The 18,613-nt window shown below is 42.6% G+C and overlaps 1 protein-coding gene across 3 annotated transcripts in view; it reads right to left on the bottom strand.

Annotated features, from left to right (window-relative positions):
* LOC148021688 (diacylglycerol O-acyltransferase 1-2-like) overlaps window positions 1-18,613 on the bottom strand; it is a 217,241-nt gene that overhangs the window by 98,796 nt on the left and 99,832 nt on the right. For all 3 annotated transcript variants that reach the window (XM_087697180.1, XM_087697179.1, XM_087697181.1), the window contains exon 7: window positions 591-714. In XM_087697180.1, the coding sequence (XP_087553306.1) occupies window positions 591-714 (124 nt within the window). The remainder of the gene's footprint in view (window positions 1-590; window positions 715-18,613) is intronic.

Raw genomic sequence — 18,613 nt, forward strand, 5'->3', positions numbered from 1 at the left:
GAAGGGATGGCTAGTGGGGGCCAGTGTGCAGGAAGAGGCAAGAGAAGCAGTGGCACCAAGGCTGGCACAATAGCTCAGCCTCTAGAGTGGGCCGGTGGCGCACAGCAGCAGCAGGGTATTTTTATGGGTTTTATTTCCTTTTTCTCCCAGAAGTCCCTTACAAGGCTTGGAGACATAGGGACCCTAGAATATTATCCTCTTTGGACCTACTAACGGGAACTATAGACCATTTGGAGTGCTCAAAATCATGTATTCTTATAGCTCAACATACATGACGATCATCCATACTCTCAAAAACAAAGTGAAAATCGCATTATGACCACCACAGGCTGCAAGTCATAGTTCAGAAGTTTGATGTGTTCATTTGACTCTTCTTTGTGTGAAAAATAGGGATTGTTTCTTTGTGCATTAAAGTATTAGGATGGGGCTATTTTTTCTTTTTTAAACTGTGGACGTGCACATGTGATCCTTACAGTGAGGGGCAAGTGTATGTGTGTGTAGAGGGAGAAAGCATTAAACATCAAAAAAGACAAATGACCACAAGTGGACTACAAAAATGAACCAAAAAGTACCAGACCCAGTGAAGCTACCTTCTGGTTACTTGATGAGATGATCCTGAGATCATAGTTGGTATGTGCATAAGAAACTAGCTTCATCCAGTATGTAATGGAAAATAACATGAGAAGGGAACCTGGTAGAACAGCAGAAGGCACTCTGCAATAATTAAAGAAGTTAGGTTAAGCCACTGCAAACTAGATGGGAAGGGAGAGCAAACACTCGCAAATGATTGTTCATATTGTGACTCAGTTGCAGAAAGTAGAACAACATATTTGATTAATGAGTACAAAAACACAGAGCATGTAAAAAGTCTTTAGAAGATGAAAAGCAGATTGCTGAAAGTTAGATATAGAAGAGCCGAGCACTAAAGATACACAACAAAGAAATTGTTCGACTGCTAAGCTTGGGTTGTCTGGGTCCTATTATTGTAGGAGACTTATCAAGAGCCCTCCTTCGGACTCGCACAAAAGCAATAAGGATATTCTTCATATATCCTAGTATCACCTAATTCTGGAAGACAACAGAGAGAGTCTGGACGTTTAACAGTGTACAACCCTGACAGTGCTAGGGATAACCTACAAGATCCTACCCAAACCGTCAGTTGTAAGTGTCAGCTTATCTTCCAGCTTATCTATATCCCCTAGAATGGATTAATCAGTGAGGAGAAATAACCATTATTATCTTGTCCTTGGCTTGGCTGAGGCATAAGGATCTTCCAATGTTATTTGACAATGTCTATGGGTACCAGAAGGCATGCAGAAGCAGGACATGAACCAAGAAATGTAGAGAACAAAATGGTGGAAAAAGAAAACAACGTAAATCTGCATGTAATAATCAACCACTTAGTCGAAGAATCATGCCTTAAACAATGTGTGCATGCACTGGCATTGACAGATGCCTGCAACCTCAACTGGCAAGGAGTGACCATGCCTGGAGGAGACACACACAACACAGGCTACCACCCAAAACAAGAGCCCCATTGATGGATCTCCCAATGATTCCAACTAGCTCAGTGATGGGGACAGGGTTGTGTATGATGTATGCATTGTTATTGCCAATTTTACAGGTGATGTTAAGTTGCAGCGCAGAAAAGATGCTTGAGCACCAAAGGCAAACCGTGAGCTGAGTGTGAAACACACCGCCCCTCCAAGTCAGCTGCCCCGCCCCCCCAAACGATCACAGGTTGCCACCTCCCCTTTTCTCATCACCATCCCGCCAGCCTTCAAGCTTGGCACTCCTCACCATCTCCCCTTGTCATGGCACCATCCTGTCAGCGTCCCCCCCATTCCGCCAACCCACCCCCTCACTTGTCTTCACACTGCCACCACACTCTCTCCTCTTCCTCGCCCCCCCCCCCAGCCAGCAGATCTAAACCACTTGTTACTACCCCTCCCCTCCAAGCAACCTCTCCCCTGGAGTAAACAACAGCTTTCTTGGCTCATCCCCCATGAAGCCCTGCAATGGAAACCCCTAGTCTAACACCAAAGCACTCAAAATGCCCCCCCAGTTATATGCCTTGTGCACTACCCTCACAGAGGAGTAGCTCTTGTCTGTTCATCCCACGAAAAGGAACTAGCAGAGACTGCGATCTTAAGTAAGGCCGTTGGGTACACTCCATCTAGGGCACAGCTCCATGACTCGCTCCTTTCTACCCTACGCGTTGGTACCGTGCAGATTGAGGAAGCGCTATTGATGGGTCAAGGTATCTTTATGCTACGTCTCACTTCAATGGAGGCAGCTATGGAGCTCATTGGCAGCTCCCCCATAGCCTCCATGAAGAAAGTCATCTACATGGTCCTGCAATATAGCAACTTCACAGTTGAGAGCTTCCAACTCCATAACAAACGCCCTCGCTATTAGGAGGACATGAAAATTTATTGCTTTTCTTAGCACTTGATTAAAAATTAATCAATTATGCTAATGTGTCTTGCACATATGAGGTGCAAGTTAGTATTTCACAGTGTGGGACCCAAAACCCCAAAATATCAATTAATGCCAAAGGTAAAAGTTGTCATATGTCTGACAGGTACTAGGTGGTACTTGGTATCAAATTTTGGCCTAGACCAATTTATTAGCCACTAATGTCAATGGTGGTGACATTAGAGACTAGGCATTAATTGTTTAATTAATGTCAATCTAAGCAACAATAATTGCTTAGGGATACACGGAAAACAAATTGGCCTAGCCAATTTAATTATTGGTTGGTAGATTTTTTTTAAAAAGGCACTACAATAATTATTAAATTAATTTTTATTTTCAAAATTTATTATGAAAGCTAAGTTAATAAGGTAGATAATGCTAGACAATGGCATTAGAAGGCTGCCACTTGGCAAACCTTGCCCATGCAAGTGGAGAAAATATTTTTGGGGCTGGTGGAAGTCTATTCCAACCATTGTGAGAAAGGATGAAGCTTTTAGAAAGCAAGGAGATGTTGCTAATGTGATTTGTAGCCACCAAGGAGTGACAGTAGTTTGGAGCCCTCCAAGCGCAAGTGGCAGCAGCCCAAGGTCCTTCTCATACAAGTGACAACATATAGGAGGGGGCAACAGCCTTTCTAGTGGTTCTAAGCTATAGGTGATAGCTTCCATGGCTATTTGCGCAAGGCAGCAACAGTTTTCTAGCCTTTCTACTAATAAAACTCTAAAATTTCTCTCTATAGCATTCTCTCATCTTATAGTCATATCTCAAGTTATCTTAGTAAAATCCAAACATTTGAATCATCAAAGATGAAAATATTGAAAAATCTCTGTTGTAAATTCTAATTTACAGCAAAATTTAGAGTTTGACAGCCACCTTGAAATGTGTGCTCAAAATTGAGGACCTAGGACTTGAATGCTAGCAGCTAAAATTAATGAATTTCAGAGAGATTCAAGAGGCCAGCCAACCCATATTAAATTTGGGGCTTAATTTGTCTTTAAAGAAGCAAGATGAAGGCCAATCCCCGAGCAATCCAAGGGGCAAATTTGGTTTGAAGGCTTGCTAGTCAATTTTGATAGCAAGAGGCACTTGGATTACCAGAGGAGATCAAAGAATCTCACTTGTACTCCATTCATTTGCAATAAAAGCTAAAGAAATACCACAAGGGGTGCCAATTTTGGGGCCAATACGTTGTCCACTATGCAAGATCAAAGTGGTAGTGTGCATTTTCAGTTTATGTGAATTTTTTACTTGATGTAATTGTTAATTAAGCATGTCATTACCACCATCTCCAGTAAGGAAGGCTGGTTTCATGGTTCCATTGCCAAGATACCATCATCTTCCTTGAATTGGTGGACCCGAGGCACTTGATTGAATGTCAGAAGCTTTGCTCAAGTGCTGAAATTATATTCAGCTCAGCATTACAACAAGAATATTTTCAAATAGTGAGATTGAATCAAGCAAGGATGATACTTCTCAATCTGAAAATTCACAAAAGCACTGGGGGACATGCAATGGCTGATCTTGGACAAAGCATGTAGCATGGGCAACAAGCTGATAGAGTTAGTTTAGACCAAAATGTGGGTCTTTCTAGGTCTCTTGAAGCTAATGACCAGTAAGAGGGAGAGGAATTTGATGACCAGTTTAAATATCAATTGAGGACAACAGCTGAAATGTTTGTGCAATTGGCAAATGATCCTCAGCTCATATGCTTTTTGAAACCCTTAAAGGAAGACAGCAAAGGTAAATCGTCTTCAAGATCTTCGAAACAGCAAGCTACAGGGAAGGAAGAGCAAATACAATAGCATAATGTTCCGAATGTGGGTAGTGAGCATGAGCAATTGATACCAATGGGGCAATTGATGCATATACAAGGCCAACTTGGAAGTGTCAATCCAATGCTTTTTGAATAGAAACTCCTTGCGGTATGCAACAACCAATGTGTGGTATGCAAGGCCCAATGTATCCAAATATGACTAGTACTTAATACGCATGACCCCATGCATAGCAATGCTAGCATGATGCTCGGGCACAAAGTGGCAAGTTTGGCAATGCATGTATACAACCCACTATATTTGGGACTCATGGTATTAATGTTGGTCATGCAAATGCTCCATGTAGTTCTGGTCATGAGGAAAAATGCTTCTAGTAATGATTGCATGAGGAAAATGCAGCTAGTAATGTATGCAATGTATGAGAAAATATATCTTGGTATGGTTGGTAGTATGCAAATTTCCATGCACAATCACATTGCAACAGCCCAAATCATGTTAACAAGAATGTTTCCTAATGCATTTGGGGCAGTTTGCACGTCAGGTATACATGAGGGGCTAGTCAACTGGATGAAAGGTTTCATGTTGGTTAAGATAGAATTGCACCAATGTGAAAGTATAAAGCATCACAATGCTCAAGAGAAAAAAAGGCCTAGAACCTAGTGGAGGTTTTAAAGCAAGTCAAAGATAAAGTTTCCATGTGCTTCTTGGTGAAGTTTCAGTATCAAATTATCTATGAAAGGATCCAAATGGATGGAGGAGAGTGACTTGGCAAATCATCCTCAATGTTGCACTTTACCTTGATGAGTTTTAGTTAGAGCGGACCTTGGATTGGGCTCATTCAAGTTCAACAGAGCATAGAAGGTCCAATGTATTGCTTGATGCTCAAGGAGCAAGATGCATCTTCACTCCCCTAGTGATGGACAATTCAATTATGTAGTGGATTTTAGATGTACTTGGTTTGCATCCAAGGAATTGTATGTTGATAGTATTCTTGCCATTGGGATTACTATTTAGTATACTAGTCACTTTGAGTTGGTATGCAGATGTGTATGGTTTGCACCTAAGCTCTAAAACTATACATTTGCAAGGTTGTTAGCATGTATGGAATACATGGAATGTACACTTGGATGTGATGTGCATTTGCAAGGTATGTATGAAATACATGGATGGTATACAATCTACATTTGCAAGTCGTGTAAAAGAAGTAAAATTATGTAAGCTACATGTGGTTTGCAGTTGATGTATGCTTTGCTATGAGGTATTGTTTATGCTCAGTTTATGCATTACAATATCTTAGTAGTCAGAACAATATTGGGTTTTGGCATGTGGATGCATCCCTTATGGCTTTGACACTGGTTATGATTCATGTGTAGATTGTAACTACTCTAAGCGACTAGAATTTCACATGTAGAGGGCATGAGCATGATTGCGCAATAGGTGCCCATGTTGTTTGACTACGATACCACCATGTATTTCTAGTAGTGACAACCAATGCTTTGGTACATTGCACTACAATCCAGGATGATTTGCAAGGATTTTAAGAGGATGGTTTGTCATAAAAAATGTGAAATTTATTTCTTTGCTTACCATTTGATTGAAAGATTAAGTATACTAATGTGACTTGCACATGTGAGATGCAAGTTAATATTTCACAGTGCCGGACCCAAAACCCCGAAATATAAGTTGATGCCAAAGAAAAAAGTTGTGATAAGTTATGTCTGATAGGTACTAGGTGGTACCCAATGTCAAATTTTAACCTAGACTAATTTATTGGCCACTAATGTCAATGGTGAATATTAGAGACTAGGCATTAATTATTTAATTAATATTAGTATCGATTAATAATTACTTAGAAATACATGGAAGGCAAATTATCCTAGTTGATTTAATTATTGTCTTGAGAAGACTACCATCTGGCAAAACTTGCCCATGCAAGTGGAAAAAACGTTTTTGGGGGCTGATGGAAGTCTATTCTAGCCATTGTGAGAGAGGAGGAGGCTATTAAAGAGCAAGGAGATATTTCTAATATTATTTATAGCTACCAAGGACCAGTCCTACAGTTGATGACAATAGTTTGGACTGCTCCAAGTGCAAGTGAAACGAGCTCAAGATTTTTCTAGTGCAAGTGATAGCATACAAGAGAGAGCATCAACCTTTTCGGTGGTTCTATGCTATAGGTGATAGCTTCCATAGTTGTTCAAGTAGGGTAGCAGCAATTTTCCAGTCTTTCTCCTAATGAAACTCTAAAATTTCTCTCTCTAAAGCACTCTCTCTCATGTTACAGCCCTCCCTCAAGTTATCTCACCAAAATCCAAACATTTGAGTCATCAAAGGTGGAGATATTGAACATTCTTTGCTGAAAATTCTAATTTACATAAAAAATTAGGGTTTGACAACTACCTTGAGATACATGCTTAGAATTGAGAGCCTAGGTTTTGAAATCCAGCAACTAAAATTAATGAATTTGAAGAAGATTCAAGAGATCAGTCAGCCCATATCAGATTTGGGGCTTAATTTGACTACCAAGGTAAAAGTCAATCCCCAAGCAAACCGAGGGGCACATTGGTTTGAAGGATTGCTGGTCAGTTTTGACAACAAGAGACACTTGGATTAGCGGCAGAGATCGGAGAAGTCAGTTGTATTCTATCCATTTGCAATAAAAGCCAAGAGATACCACAAGGGGCACCATTTTTGGGGCTAGCACGCTGTCCATTGTTCAAGATTAAAGTAGTAAAGTGTGCATATTTAGTTTATGTGAATTTTGTGCTTGCTATCCACTCACCTTGCTTTTTTCCGAACTCACTATTGAGTAGCAACAGTTCATAGAGAATTTTGGGCGCCTCTTTGCCATGGTTCTCCTTCCTTCTTTTATCCATGCAATGATAGTCACAAGGATTCTGAAAATACAAGTGGTAGTGGAAGATATGAAGAAAATTCCAAAGTTTTTAAAGTTTGAAACTAATAGGCACACCTTTAGATAGCAGGTCATTGTGACAGAGTAGCCTAGTCAATGCCTATGGTGTCATGACTTTGGACACTAGGCCATAGAATGTTGTCGCTTTGGTGTGAGAGTGACTCAACAGGCGGCTAAGCACGTGGATAAAGATGGATTCATGAGGGTTCAATAGCATGAGAGGAGGAGAAAACAGGACGCCAACACCACAGGGTAAGCATCGCCAGAAGCACAAGGTTGAGTAGTGCTAGGAGTTAGGTCCCTGTCAAAGGGGGACCCTATAAGAGAGTAGGGCTCCTCCTACCCTCCCCCCATCCCAGGCCATGCAACCCATTGTACCACCCATGACACAACAGCCCCTCTCCCTCCACAACTCTCCACCCAAGCCCCCCCTCCCTCCCATGCTTGCCAATCACCTCTCTCCCCCCCACCCCCACCACAGTCCACTCCCCATGCCACCCCCCCTTTCATGCTAGTCGACCACCTCCCTCCCCCCCAACCCCACCACAATCCACTCCACACAACACCCCCCCCCCCCCCCAAAACACTCCCTTTTCCTGGTCTCCCTATCACAGGGACATGAAATTTTGAGATGCTCCAATCTTACCGATAACATTTAATCAAGATATTAATCAAATGTGCAAGAGCCTCTCTCCCTCCACAACTCTCCACCCAAGCTCCCCCTCCCTCCCATGCTAGCCAATCACCTCCCTGCCCCCACCCCCACCACAGTCCACTACCCATGCCACCCCTCCTTTCATGCTAGTCGACTACCTCTCTCCCCCCCAACCCCACCACAATCCGCTCCCCATGCTTCCCCCCCTCCCAAAACACCCCCTTTGCCTAGGACATGAAATTTTGAGATACTCCAATCTTACCGATAGCATTTGATTAAGATATTAATCAAATATGCAGAGTTGTTTAGCACATGTGATGCACGTGGCAGTTATTTCATGGTAACAGGCCAAGGACCCTGAGGATACAGTGGGTATCAAAGGTAAAAGTTGTAATACGTTATGCTTGACATGTACTACGTGATACCCGGTGTCAAATCTGGCCTTAGACCAATTTATTAGCCACTAATGTCAGTTGGTGACATCAGAGACTAGTCATTTATTAATTAATTAATTAACATCAGTCTAAGGGTCAATAACTATTCAAGGATACTTGAATTTCTTGAAAGATAAATTGGCCTAGCCAATTTATTTATTGGTTGGCGGGATTAATTTTCTGTGTACTAGAATAATTATTAAATTAAGTTTCAGAATATTTATCAACAAGGATAAGAAGAGGAAATCGTCTTCAAGAGCTTCAGGATAGCAAGATGCACCAAAGGAAGAGCCAATACAACAACATGATGTTCTAAATGTGGATAGTGAGCATAAGCAAATGATGCCAGCAGGGCAATTGATGCATATGCAAGGCCAACGTGGAAGTGCCAATCCAGTGCTTTTTGGACAGCACGGAATACATGTAATTATGGGATAGCTAGGCTACTTTGGTGGTGGCACTAGTTTCCATGCTATGGTGGATCAAGGACCACATACGGGGATGTATGACACAACTCCTTATCACATGCAATAACCAATGCGTGATGTGCAAGGCCCAATGTATCCGAGTATGGTTGGTAATATGCATAACCCCATGTATAATAATGTTGGCATGATGTTGGGGCACAAAGTGACAAGTTTGGCAATGTATGTATACAGCCCAATGTGTTTGGGACTCATGGTTTTAATGTTGATCATACAAATGCTCCATATGGTGCTGGTATGGAGGAAAAATGCAGCTAGTAATGCTTGCATGAGACAAAAAAAAACAACTAGTAATGTATGCAGCATATGGCAAAATGTATCTTTGTATGGCTGGTAGTATGCTAATTCCCATGCACAGTCACATTGCAATGGTTGAAAGTATGCAAATAAGAATGTTTCCTTATAAGTAGATCACAAGAGTTAGGAAAAAACAACGAGCTCCCGCCATCGCACCGCACTGCTACCCCCCGCATCCAACTAATCCGCCACCTGCGCCAGTCTTCGCCCCCCCCCCCCCCCCCCCCCCCCCCTTGCACCATGTGCCTCCTTAGAAGCCTTCCCCCCCTTCCACTTGACAATCCTCCATCCACCCCCGCCCCCGCCCCCCCCCCCCCCCCTCCCGCTTGACAGACTCCCCCCCATGGCCGCCTGTCCACCCTACACTTGTTGCCTCCCCTACGGCCACTTGACTTGCATCCACCTCCAACCATGCCCGCCGTGCGCCCCCCCGCCCCCCCCTCCCCCACCCACCTCCAAGCGTGCCTGCCCTGCACCCGTCTACGTCCCGCCTTCACTGAGGCCGCCCACCCCCCCGGCAGCAACTCCCCCCTCCCTCCAATAGCACAACAGCGTGAATGGTAGGCTCCCTATAGGGACGTGCAATGGAAACCCTTGGTAAGACATCCATGCATTCTACGAGTGCCCCCCAGGCAAACACCTTGCGCATCATCCTCTTTGAGGAACAGCTCTTAGCTATCCGGGCCACAGAGTTGGAGCTGAAAGAAACAACGATCTTTGATCAGGTCGTTGGACACACACAGCATTACGAAGCCATTCCGACGGACCTTCTGGCGCCGTCTATGGGACAACTGGAGGCCAAGGAGAGTATCATATTTTTTATGGCTGGTGGCACATGGACGCTTGGCGGTGGGAAGCTGGCTTGCCCAGATGTAGAAGGAGGGAGTTTATAAATGTTGCACACAGCATTCTATGGAAACCCCAAAGCACTGCCTTTGGTCGTGTGAGGCGGCACAGCTCGTGTGGAGAGGAGTATGCCGCATCCTGCGCCGCATAGAACCCAGCCTTGGATATATCTCTTGGGGTGCTTTCTACTAGCAAGCGGTCAGCCAGGGCTTTCACCTTCTGTATGAGGCCGAGATGCATGATACGATATTCATTATCGAGGCAAGGTCGTGCACAGTGGTGGGTTTAGAGGCTCTTCCCGTCCCCCAGGTGCTGGAGCCTATAGCAGACCTCTCTGAGGTATGGGAAATCATAGGGAGTCTTACTGGTTGGCATATTTGGAAGGCACGGTGTCAAGTGGCTTTCCACGAAGAGAGACCTTCAGTACAAGCGACCTTAGTAGAGCTCTAGACCTCCATCATCCACTCCCTTCGAGGCCAATGGGATTAGGTGCAGGGCGAGTCCAAGGCTCATCAGGAGCTATGAGGTCATTTCACGCGCACTTGGGGCGGCCAGGACCTGTTCTTCATGATGCAAGCAGGCAGCCCCAGATGGCGATACACCCCCTCTCCGTGGCTTCTTGCCCCTATCCCCCCCAGACCGCCTTGAGAGGCTTGTATATATAATGTATCTGTGACTTTCACCAGCTCCAGCTTGGTCTGTTGAGCATGAGTACTTCTATGTATTCAACTTATTTCTGAAGTAATATAATTAGCCACACTTTATTTGCAAAAAAAAAACTCGTGAGGAGCTTTCTGTTGGCATGCAGTCAGCCAAGGCCATTACCTTTTGTATGAGGCCGGGATGCACGACACAATCTTCATCATTGAGGCTGGGTCCTGCGTAGTGGTTAGCTTGGAGGCTCTACCCGTCCGCCAAGTACTGGAGCCCACAACAGACCGCTCTAAGGTATGGGAGATCATAGGGAGTCTTACAAGATGGCACATCTGGAAGGCACGTTGTGAGGAGGTTTTTGGCGGGGAGACCTTCAGTACATGCGACTTTGGCAGAGCTCTGGACCTCCATCATCCACTCTCTCCACGGCCGATAGTCTCGAGCTCGTTTAGGAGCTCCGTTTTCACTTAATGCGCACCTAGGATAGTCAGGACTTGTTCTTCATGATACAGGCAGGCAACCCCAAATGGCGATACATCCCCCCCCCCCCCCCCCCACATGGCTTCTTGCCACCATCCCCCCCCAGACCACCTTGAGAGGCTTGTACAGATGATGTATTTATGACCTTGCACCAGCTCCAGCTAGTTTGTCGAGCATAAGCATTTCGTTGTAATAAGTTTTTTTGAGAAATATAATCAGCCACATTTTACTTGCAAAAGAAAAAAAGAGGATGACTTGGCAGACCATCCTCAGTTGTTGCAACTTTACCGAGATGTTTTTCAGCGAGAGCTGACTTCAGTTTAGGCTCAGTCACGTTCAGCAGAGCAAGGGTCCCAAAGCATTGTCTGATGCTCAAGGGAGAGGTACCACTTCCACTCCACCAATTGTGGACAGCTCTCATGATCTCAATACTATGCTAATAGTATGTCTGCCATGAGGTCACTACTCAATGTACTAATCAGTACATTGATGTATGCAAATGAGTATGTGTTTCACCCAGGCATTGAAACTATAATTTTGCATTAGTTTATGATTAGTTTGCCATGAGTTTTTGCCTCTATTTTGAGACAAAACTTCTGATCAGTTTCAACTTAGTTGTTGATCAATTTGAGAACCATTTATGGTCACTTTTGAGATCAAATTTGCATCAGCTTTTGTATTAGTTACTGATCAATTTTTCTAATCAATTTGTGATCATTTCTCATATCAGAGATGTTTTTGATTAGTTGATACTCAATTTTCAATGGTTTACAGTCGGTTCCATGGATAGTAGCAAGCTAGTAAATGCCATTGACAGCACTTTCAGCCTTGATTTATGCTGAGAATATGCTTTACTATGGTTGTGATGTCAGAACAATTGAGAAACATGAGTTATGGATGCATCCAATGAATTTCTAGCCACGATTCTGGACTAATTTTCAGTTTTATGTTATGTATATGTTGGCTGGAAATTTTCAACAAGTTTGGGGCTTATGGCATGGTTGGACTACAATGGCCAATGTTGTGATTGCCTTATGGAAATTCCAGTGCAATATGCTTTTCCTTTCGCACAATGTACTGCAATCGAGGACAATTGTAGGAATTTCAAGGGGAAGGCGTGTCATGAGAATGTGAAATTTTGAGATGCTCTAATCTTGCCGATAACATTTGATTAAGATATTAATCAAATGTGAAAGGTTGTTTAGCACATGTGATGCACATGGCAATTATTTCATGGTAAGAGGCCAAGGACCTCGAGGATGCAGTAGCTGTCAAAGGCAAAAGTTGTAATAAGTTATGCCTGATAGGTACTAGGTGGTACCACGTGTCAAATCTGGCCTTAGACCAATTTATTGGCCACTAATGTCAGTGCTGCTAACATTATAGACTATGCGTTAATTAACTAATTAATTATTGTCTAACGGTCAATAATTACTCAAGGATACTTGGAAGACAAATTGGCCTAGCCAATTTAATTATTGGCTAGTGGGATTAATTTTCTAAGCACTAGAAAAATTATTAACTAATTTTTTTGTGGGATTAACTTATTGCAAGACAAAGTCTAATCCTTAATTACATGCAAACGTATTGGGAAGGTTTTAACCCTTGAGTGGAGGAGTGTCTAGTTCCATTACAAAGATAAAGTATCACGATAAAGTATCACCCCATCCTACATCCCCTCCCCTCACCGGCCCCCCCCCCCCCCCCTCTCCTCTAGTGGGGTTATAGATATTCTCGAGCCTCCCTAAATATTAGCCAGCGTGTTTAACAACACAATTTAGAGGTGGGTGTGAATCCCATAGAACCATGGTGGATCATGACATGGGACAACCATAATAGAGCATTTGTGGTGGTGTTGATATCGATCGTCTTGCCAAGAGAGTAGACTAAACACACTATATAAAGTAGAAAATCCAAAAAGTGAATTTCAACAGAACATGTTCTCTAAATAGTGTGGATAGCATTGGATATGGAAGTCCAATGTGAGGTGCATTCCCAAGCGAGTATATATCTCCAAATGTAACAGTGATATGTTCGTTGCAAAGGAGAGGGGGGGAATTTTTTTAAGCACTTTCAGAATCATTTGGAGTGCATACTAGTGTATTCTTCTTCTTCTTCTTCTTGATATCACGTTCCGGTTTTGCAAGCTCCAAGAACTTTAGGATGAGCTTATGTAGAATATCCCCATAAAGTGGATAATTGAATGTTGGCTCCTCAGGCTATAGGATAAAGCAACAAGTCCAACCATCAAGATGATGGGTGCACAAGGAATTTGTAAAAATGTTAAAGAAATCCAAGTCGCCAATTAATGATTTGAGATTGGCCAGGTGTGACTAGAGAAGGAAAAAAGAGAGAATGTATGGACGAGAAGGATAGCAAAGCATGTGAATCAACCCTTAATTTCTTAATTTGGGCTAAAAATGAGAGAAAAAAAAAGCCTATGGTTAATGTTCTACATTTGTTTCCTTTGGTTGAGAACTAGAAAAATGATGTATGCTCCATGAAGACATGTCCTGAATTCCTTATGCACAGTGAGGAGAGTGGAACAACCCAGCTTTTATAAAGCATTGTACTTGACTATCATTTTCATATGGAATGAATACAATATCATGATGCTTTGTACTTTCACTTAGTGTCTTTGTCATTGCCAGTCCATTACACAAGATTCTCTTTATGAGTCCAAGCTTCCATGTTGGAACCTAATTCACTTGTGTAACAGTTGGTCTCTCTTTGTCTATGTCAATATGAGTCTTGTCTTCATCTTCCATCCTCCATAGCTCCTGCCATGCTCTAGATCCACATTTCTAACATGGTATCAGAAACCAGCTGGGCATGGCACTACTCCAAATCCGTTTCACTCTTATCCAGCTCAGCTTGAGCTCACTCCAGCTTAGGACAAGACTAGAACCCCATCTCCTACCCCTCCTTCTCACTGCCCTACTTGGCAGCCATAGCCACCCTGCACCTACCCTACTTTAAGCTCTTAGATCTCTTCAACTAGACAAGATTTTGACAAGCTTCCTTCTGGAGATCTCTACCCCTACTCTTGAAGCTCCTCTTTGTCATCTCAAAGCCCAACATTAGGTCATCTATAGCTCAGCATTGTCAACTATATCAACTTTTGTTCTATGTGTCCTCCATAGCCAAACAGGACCTACAGCCATTTGAGCTCCTAGATCTCACAGTAGAGGCCATATCTCATTACAATTTCTTTTGAGGAGTTATTCAGCAACTCAAAGCGCAAATTCCCGCCACAACAACTTGCAACATTGAGCAATCTATGCTCCAGCATTTCCAAATTTCATAGTCGCTTCCCTAAACTGCGCCAATCCTTGTACGTACGATTAGATCTTCCTCCACACAGTGCAATCTATCCTACTGGTATAGGGCTTTTGAAGCCTATCTCATAGGCTATCTCCCCAACAATTCTTGTCCCAAATGATTGCTTGTACGATCTGCTACAGCCAAAAAACCAGTCGCCTGTTCCTGCAAACCCTAATACACAGCATAGCCATTAATATTCAAACTTTCCTCTTCACTCCATTCTCAAATCCATTTGACAAAGCCAAGTACCGTTACTCAGATCTGCTGCTAAACTCAAGTTGAAGAACAAGATAAGCATCAAGAATCACCATCAAGTAGGAAGAAGATTCAAGCTCAAGACTAGACATAATATCTCTTGATACTCCCTAGTGTGTCTTCACATTACCTTGCACTTGTGTCTCTTGACACATTAAAATACAACTATTTTGCTAGTTAATTGAAGCTTATCAATATGGCAGAGCTTGAGCAAATAGAAAAGTTCAATGGAGAAGGTTTCCTTGCCTGGAAGGAAAAGACCATATACCACCTCATGAGGAAAGACCTCTAGGATCTCTTTGAAGATGATGAAGGTGATGCAGATGACGGGAAAGAAGATTCAAAAAACGGGATCCTTGTAGTAGCTCCACCAAAAACCAAAGAATGGAAGAAGATAAATAACAAGGCACTAGGCATCATTGCCTGGGGACCAAGTGATGATGTGCTACATTATATATCTGACATTAGAGATGCTAGAATTGCTTGGGAGGAACTTGATAGGATCTTTAGTATCCAAGCAAAGAATTCAAAGGTAAAAGACAGTGCTTCCATAACCATACACATTGATAAGTTCAAGAGCCTAAAAACCCAGCTTGCAACTCTTAAGAAGAACATTGATGAAGATGAAGCAATATCCGTACTGCTTGCAAGTGTAAATAATGATCCATATGAGAGTATTGTGTCCACCCTAAGTAATGTTTCAAGTCTCTCACTTAAAGATATTGAGCATTCTGTTCTTGATGAAGAGAACAAACAGAAGAACAAGAATGCAAAAGATGGTATCCCATAATCTAGGGAAAATCTCTTATATACCAAAGGAGCTACTGGACCCAAAGGAAGAGGTCGAGGATTCAACACCAACAACAAAATTCTGATGATATGTCATTATTGTGGTAAGACTAGCCATATAGCCAATGAATGCTTCCACAAGAAAAAAGCATAACAAATACAGAATGATCACCACCAAAACCAATTCATGAGTGAAGAAGAAGAAGAAGATGCTTCCGCTACCATCAACAACTCTGATAGACTGTTCTAAAAGAATTTTCATTGTATCTTTCATATGCTTTTCCCTTTGTGGTTTGCTCTGTAAGAACCCTTGCCAAAGATGTAAAGTTTCAAGCTTTAACTTGACTAGGCTACCTATGAGCTTGTCTCCCGGGTCATGTCATCATGAAGGGGGGGAAAAAGCCAACAAGTGTAGGAACTCACCATTTGAGGGGGGGTATTGAGCCTCCAGGAAGAGATGTCCTCAATCCCATATGCACAATGAGGAGAGTGGAATAACCCAACTTCTATAAAGCATTGTACTTGACTATCACTTTCATATGGAATAAATACAATATCATGATGCTTTGTACTTTCACTTAGTGTCTTTGTCATTGTCAATCCATTACACAAGATTCTCTCTATGAGTCCAAGCTTCCATCTTGGAACCTAATTCACTTGTGTAACAGTTGGTCTCTCTTTGTCTATGTTAACATGAGTCTTGTCTTCATCTTCCATCCTCCATAGCTCTTACCATGCTCTAGATCTGCATTTCTAACACCTTTTAATGAAGAAAGAGAAATAGGGTTACGGGGAGCGAGAAGAAATGAGGAAATTGAAAGAGAGAAAAAGCAAATGACAACCTGCCGATTGATTGTGGTGATGACTTTGAAGAAGCAACAGACCGACATTGACATCTGCTTTTGCATGGGAATTTTCACGTGCTGGGCTTCTTTAGAGCTGTGCATGTGGCAACAGGCCAGAGTAGCATGGAGGTGAGACTCACAGGTTGATTGCAGCAACGAAAAGCAGCAGCTATGGCAGAGGACCCCATAGCCTCCTATTATTGCCACTTCTTCTGCATGGCTCAATACTGAGCCTCAAGGGCGACAGGCCAGCGTAGCATGGAGGCGAGACTCACAGGTTGATTGTGACAAGGAAAAGCAGCAGGCTATGGCGAACCCCATAGCCTCCTTTTATTGCCACTTCTTCTGCCTGGCTCAATATTAACCCTCAAGGTTAGAATCAATCAGGATAGGGTGAAGGTGAAAAAGATCATGATCAAATCTGAAACATAAAGATTCTGAAGCAGATGCATGCAGGTTTGAACCTGCTCTGATATCATATGTTGGAAACAGGAGAGTAGAAATGTGAAGCTCAACAAGGGAGAACTCAAGGAAGTATTTCTTAATGAGATGACCAGAAGAAGAATAAAACACAAAATACGTGATCATCTTAATATCGGCCAAAAGGCACACTATCTAGCTTGACATTTATTTAAAGCACCTAAAGTGTGTTCACATGCTGTGATATACATGCACACTCAATGGCACATTCACACACACATTGGTATGTATCACTAAGAGGGTGTTGAATTTAGATGCCCACCTCCATATCAAGGAACACTTATACTTTGGGGGCCTTGCTTTTCCATTGCAGCAGGTCAGGCATTTTCTCATCAGGTCAGCCACTTTCCAGTTTTGAGCCTATCTATGGAAGAACCCTCAATTTTTGTTTTAATTCTCATTTAGCACACTTCAGCCTAGGGTCTCTCCCAGCATCAATTTGTATTCATCATTATGTTCATTTTTGATCTTGCTGTCTATTCTGTCTCTGATTTTTTCTTTTTTCTTAACCCCTATCAACCATGTCAATTATATTTGTCCAATAGGAAGCTCTAGCATTATACTTGAGTTCCACTCTAGCTTCCTTCATGGCCTCTCTATCGCTGCTCTAGCAGCCTTGCACACTAAAGGCAACCCAGCTGCTGCACCCCGGATGTCTCCTCAAACCTGAACTGCTGCAAATGAAGCTCTGGCTGCTCTCTACATGTCCAAGAGATCCTCTCCATCTCAAGCCTTTTGTCTGAAGGAGGTGTTGGCCTTACTGCGGATTCTCATGAAGTTTCTGGCTTCTTAGTCATCCGATAATGGCCTAACCTCCCGAATTTTTGGTGATATACTCCACAAAGATCATCATCATGGAAAAGGTGTTTGGGGATCCTGTTACGAGAAGAGAGCCCCTTGCTCCTCTCAAGAACCACCAGTTGAACAAGCAAATGATCAAAAGAATGGTGAGAGGGAGAGTGCCAACTAAGCCTCCTCTCCTCTTCACAAGTGATAACATGATGTTCAGGAATCCTGATACAAGAAGAGAGCCCCTTGCTCCTCTCAAGAACCATAAGTTGAACAAGCAAATGATCAAAAGAATGGTAAGAGGGAGAATGCCAACTAAACCTCCTCTCCTCTTCACAAGTGGTTTGTGTGCTCTTGCCCATCCTTTCCTCCATGGCCTCAACCATATAGAAATCTTCCACAACTTCCAGTTGTCAACCCAAGTGAGATCTGGTGGTCTCAACCTATCTCCTCTCTTGCTCACCACTTGGGACACAAATTACCAGCAGGCTGATATGCATAGTCATCAACCAGCATGCACATTTATGGCTTTCATTAAGACTAATCAATCCTGCACATCATGGATCCATTACTCTCTATGCAAACCAAAATCTTACCTAAATCCATGTGTCACCTTTTGCAGCAGCCTAGAAAGTGAAACTCAGTTTAGGAAACAGCTTCCTGCATTGTAATTTCCTCTCTTCTAAACGGTGATGCTCCTAAAGTGTATTGATCTTCCCAAACCAAAATCTATAGAGGAAGGACATATCCTCATGGTAGTCAAAGAGAGTAAATACATTTGTGTATTCGAACTTTTTGGCAAATCCCTTTGGAACAAGTCGAGCTTTGCTGCTTATCCAAGATCCCAGTAGCTCTACACGTGATCCTCTGACAATTATGGGTTTCCTCACAAAACCCTGAGGAACCATATCCCATGTCTCATCTATCATGACCGTTCTAGGTATTTGGGACTTAATTTGACTTTAATCCCTGTGTTTCTCTTTTTAGAGGTTTATACTTATGATGACTCTGTGGATGTGGCAAAAGATCAAAGGGGAAAAATGGCACAAAAGTCCTGCTACATTCTCATCTAATACAGCTAGCTGATCCACAATATAAGCTCAATGATCTAGAGAC

This window comes from Lygodium microphyllum, chromosome 17 (genome assembly GCF_053477565.2).
Source record: "Lygodium microphyllum isolate KBCC chromosome 17, Lygodium_microphyllum_v1.1.10, whole genome shotgun sequence".
Classification (NCBI taxonomy): domain Eukaryota; kingdom Viridiplantae; phylum Streptophyta; class Polypodiopsida; order Schizaeales; family Lygodiaceae; genus Lygodium; species Lygodium microphyllum.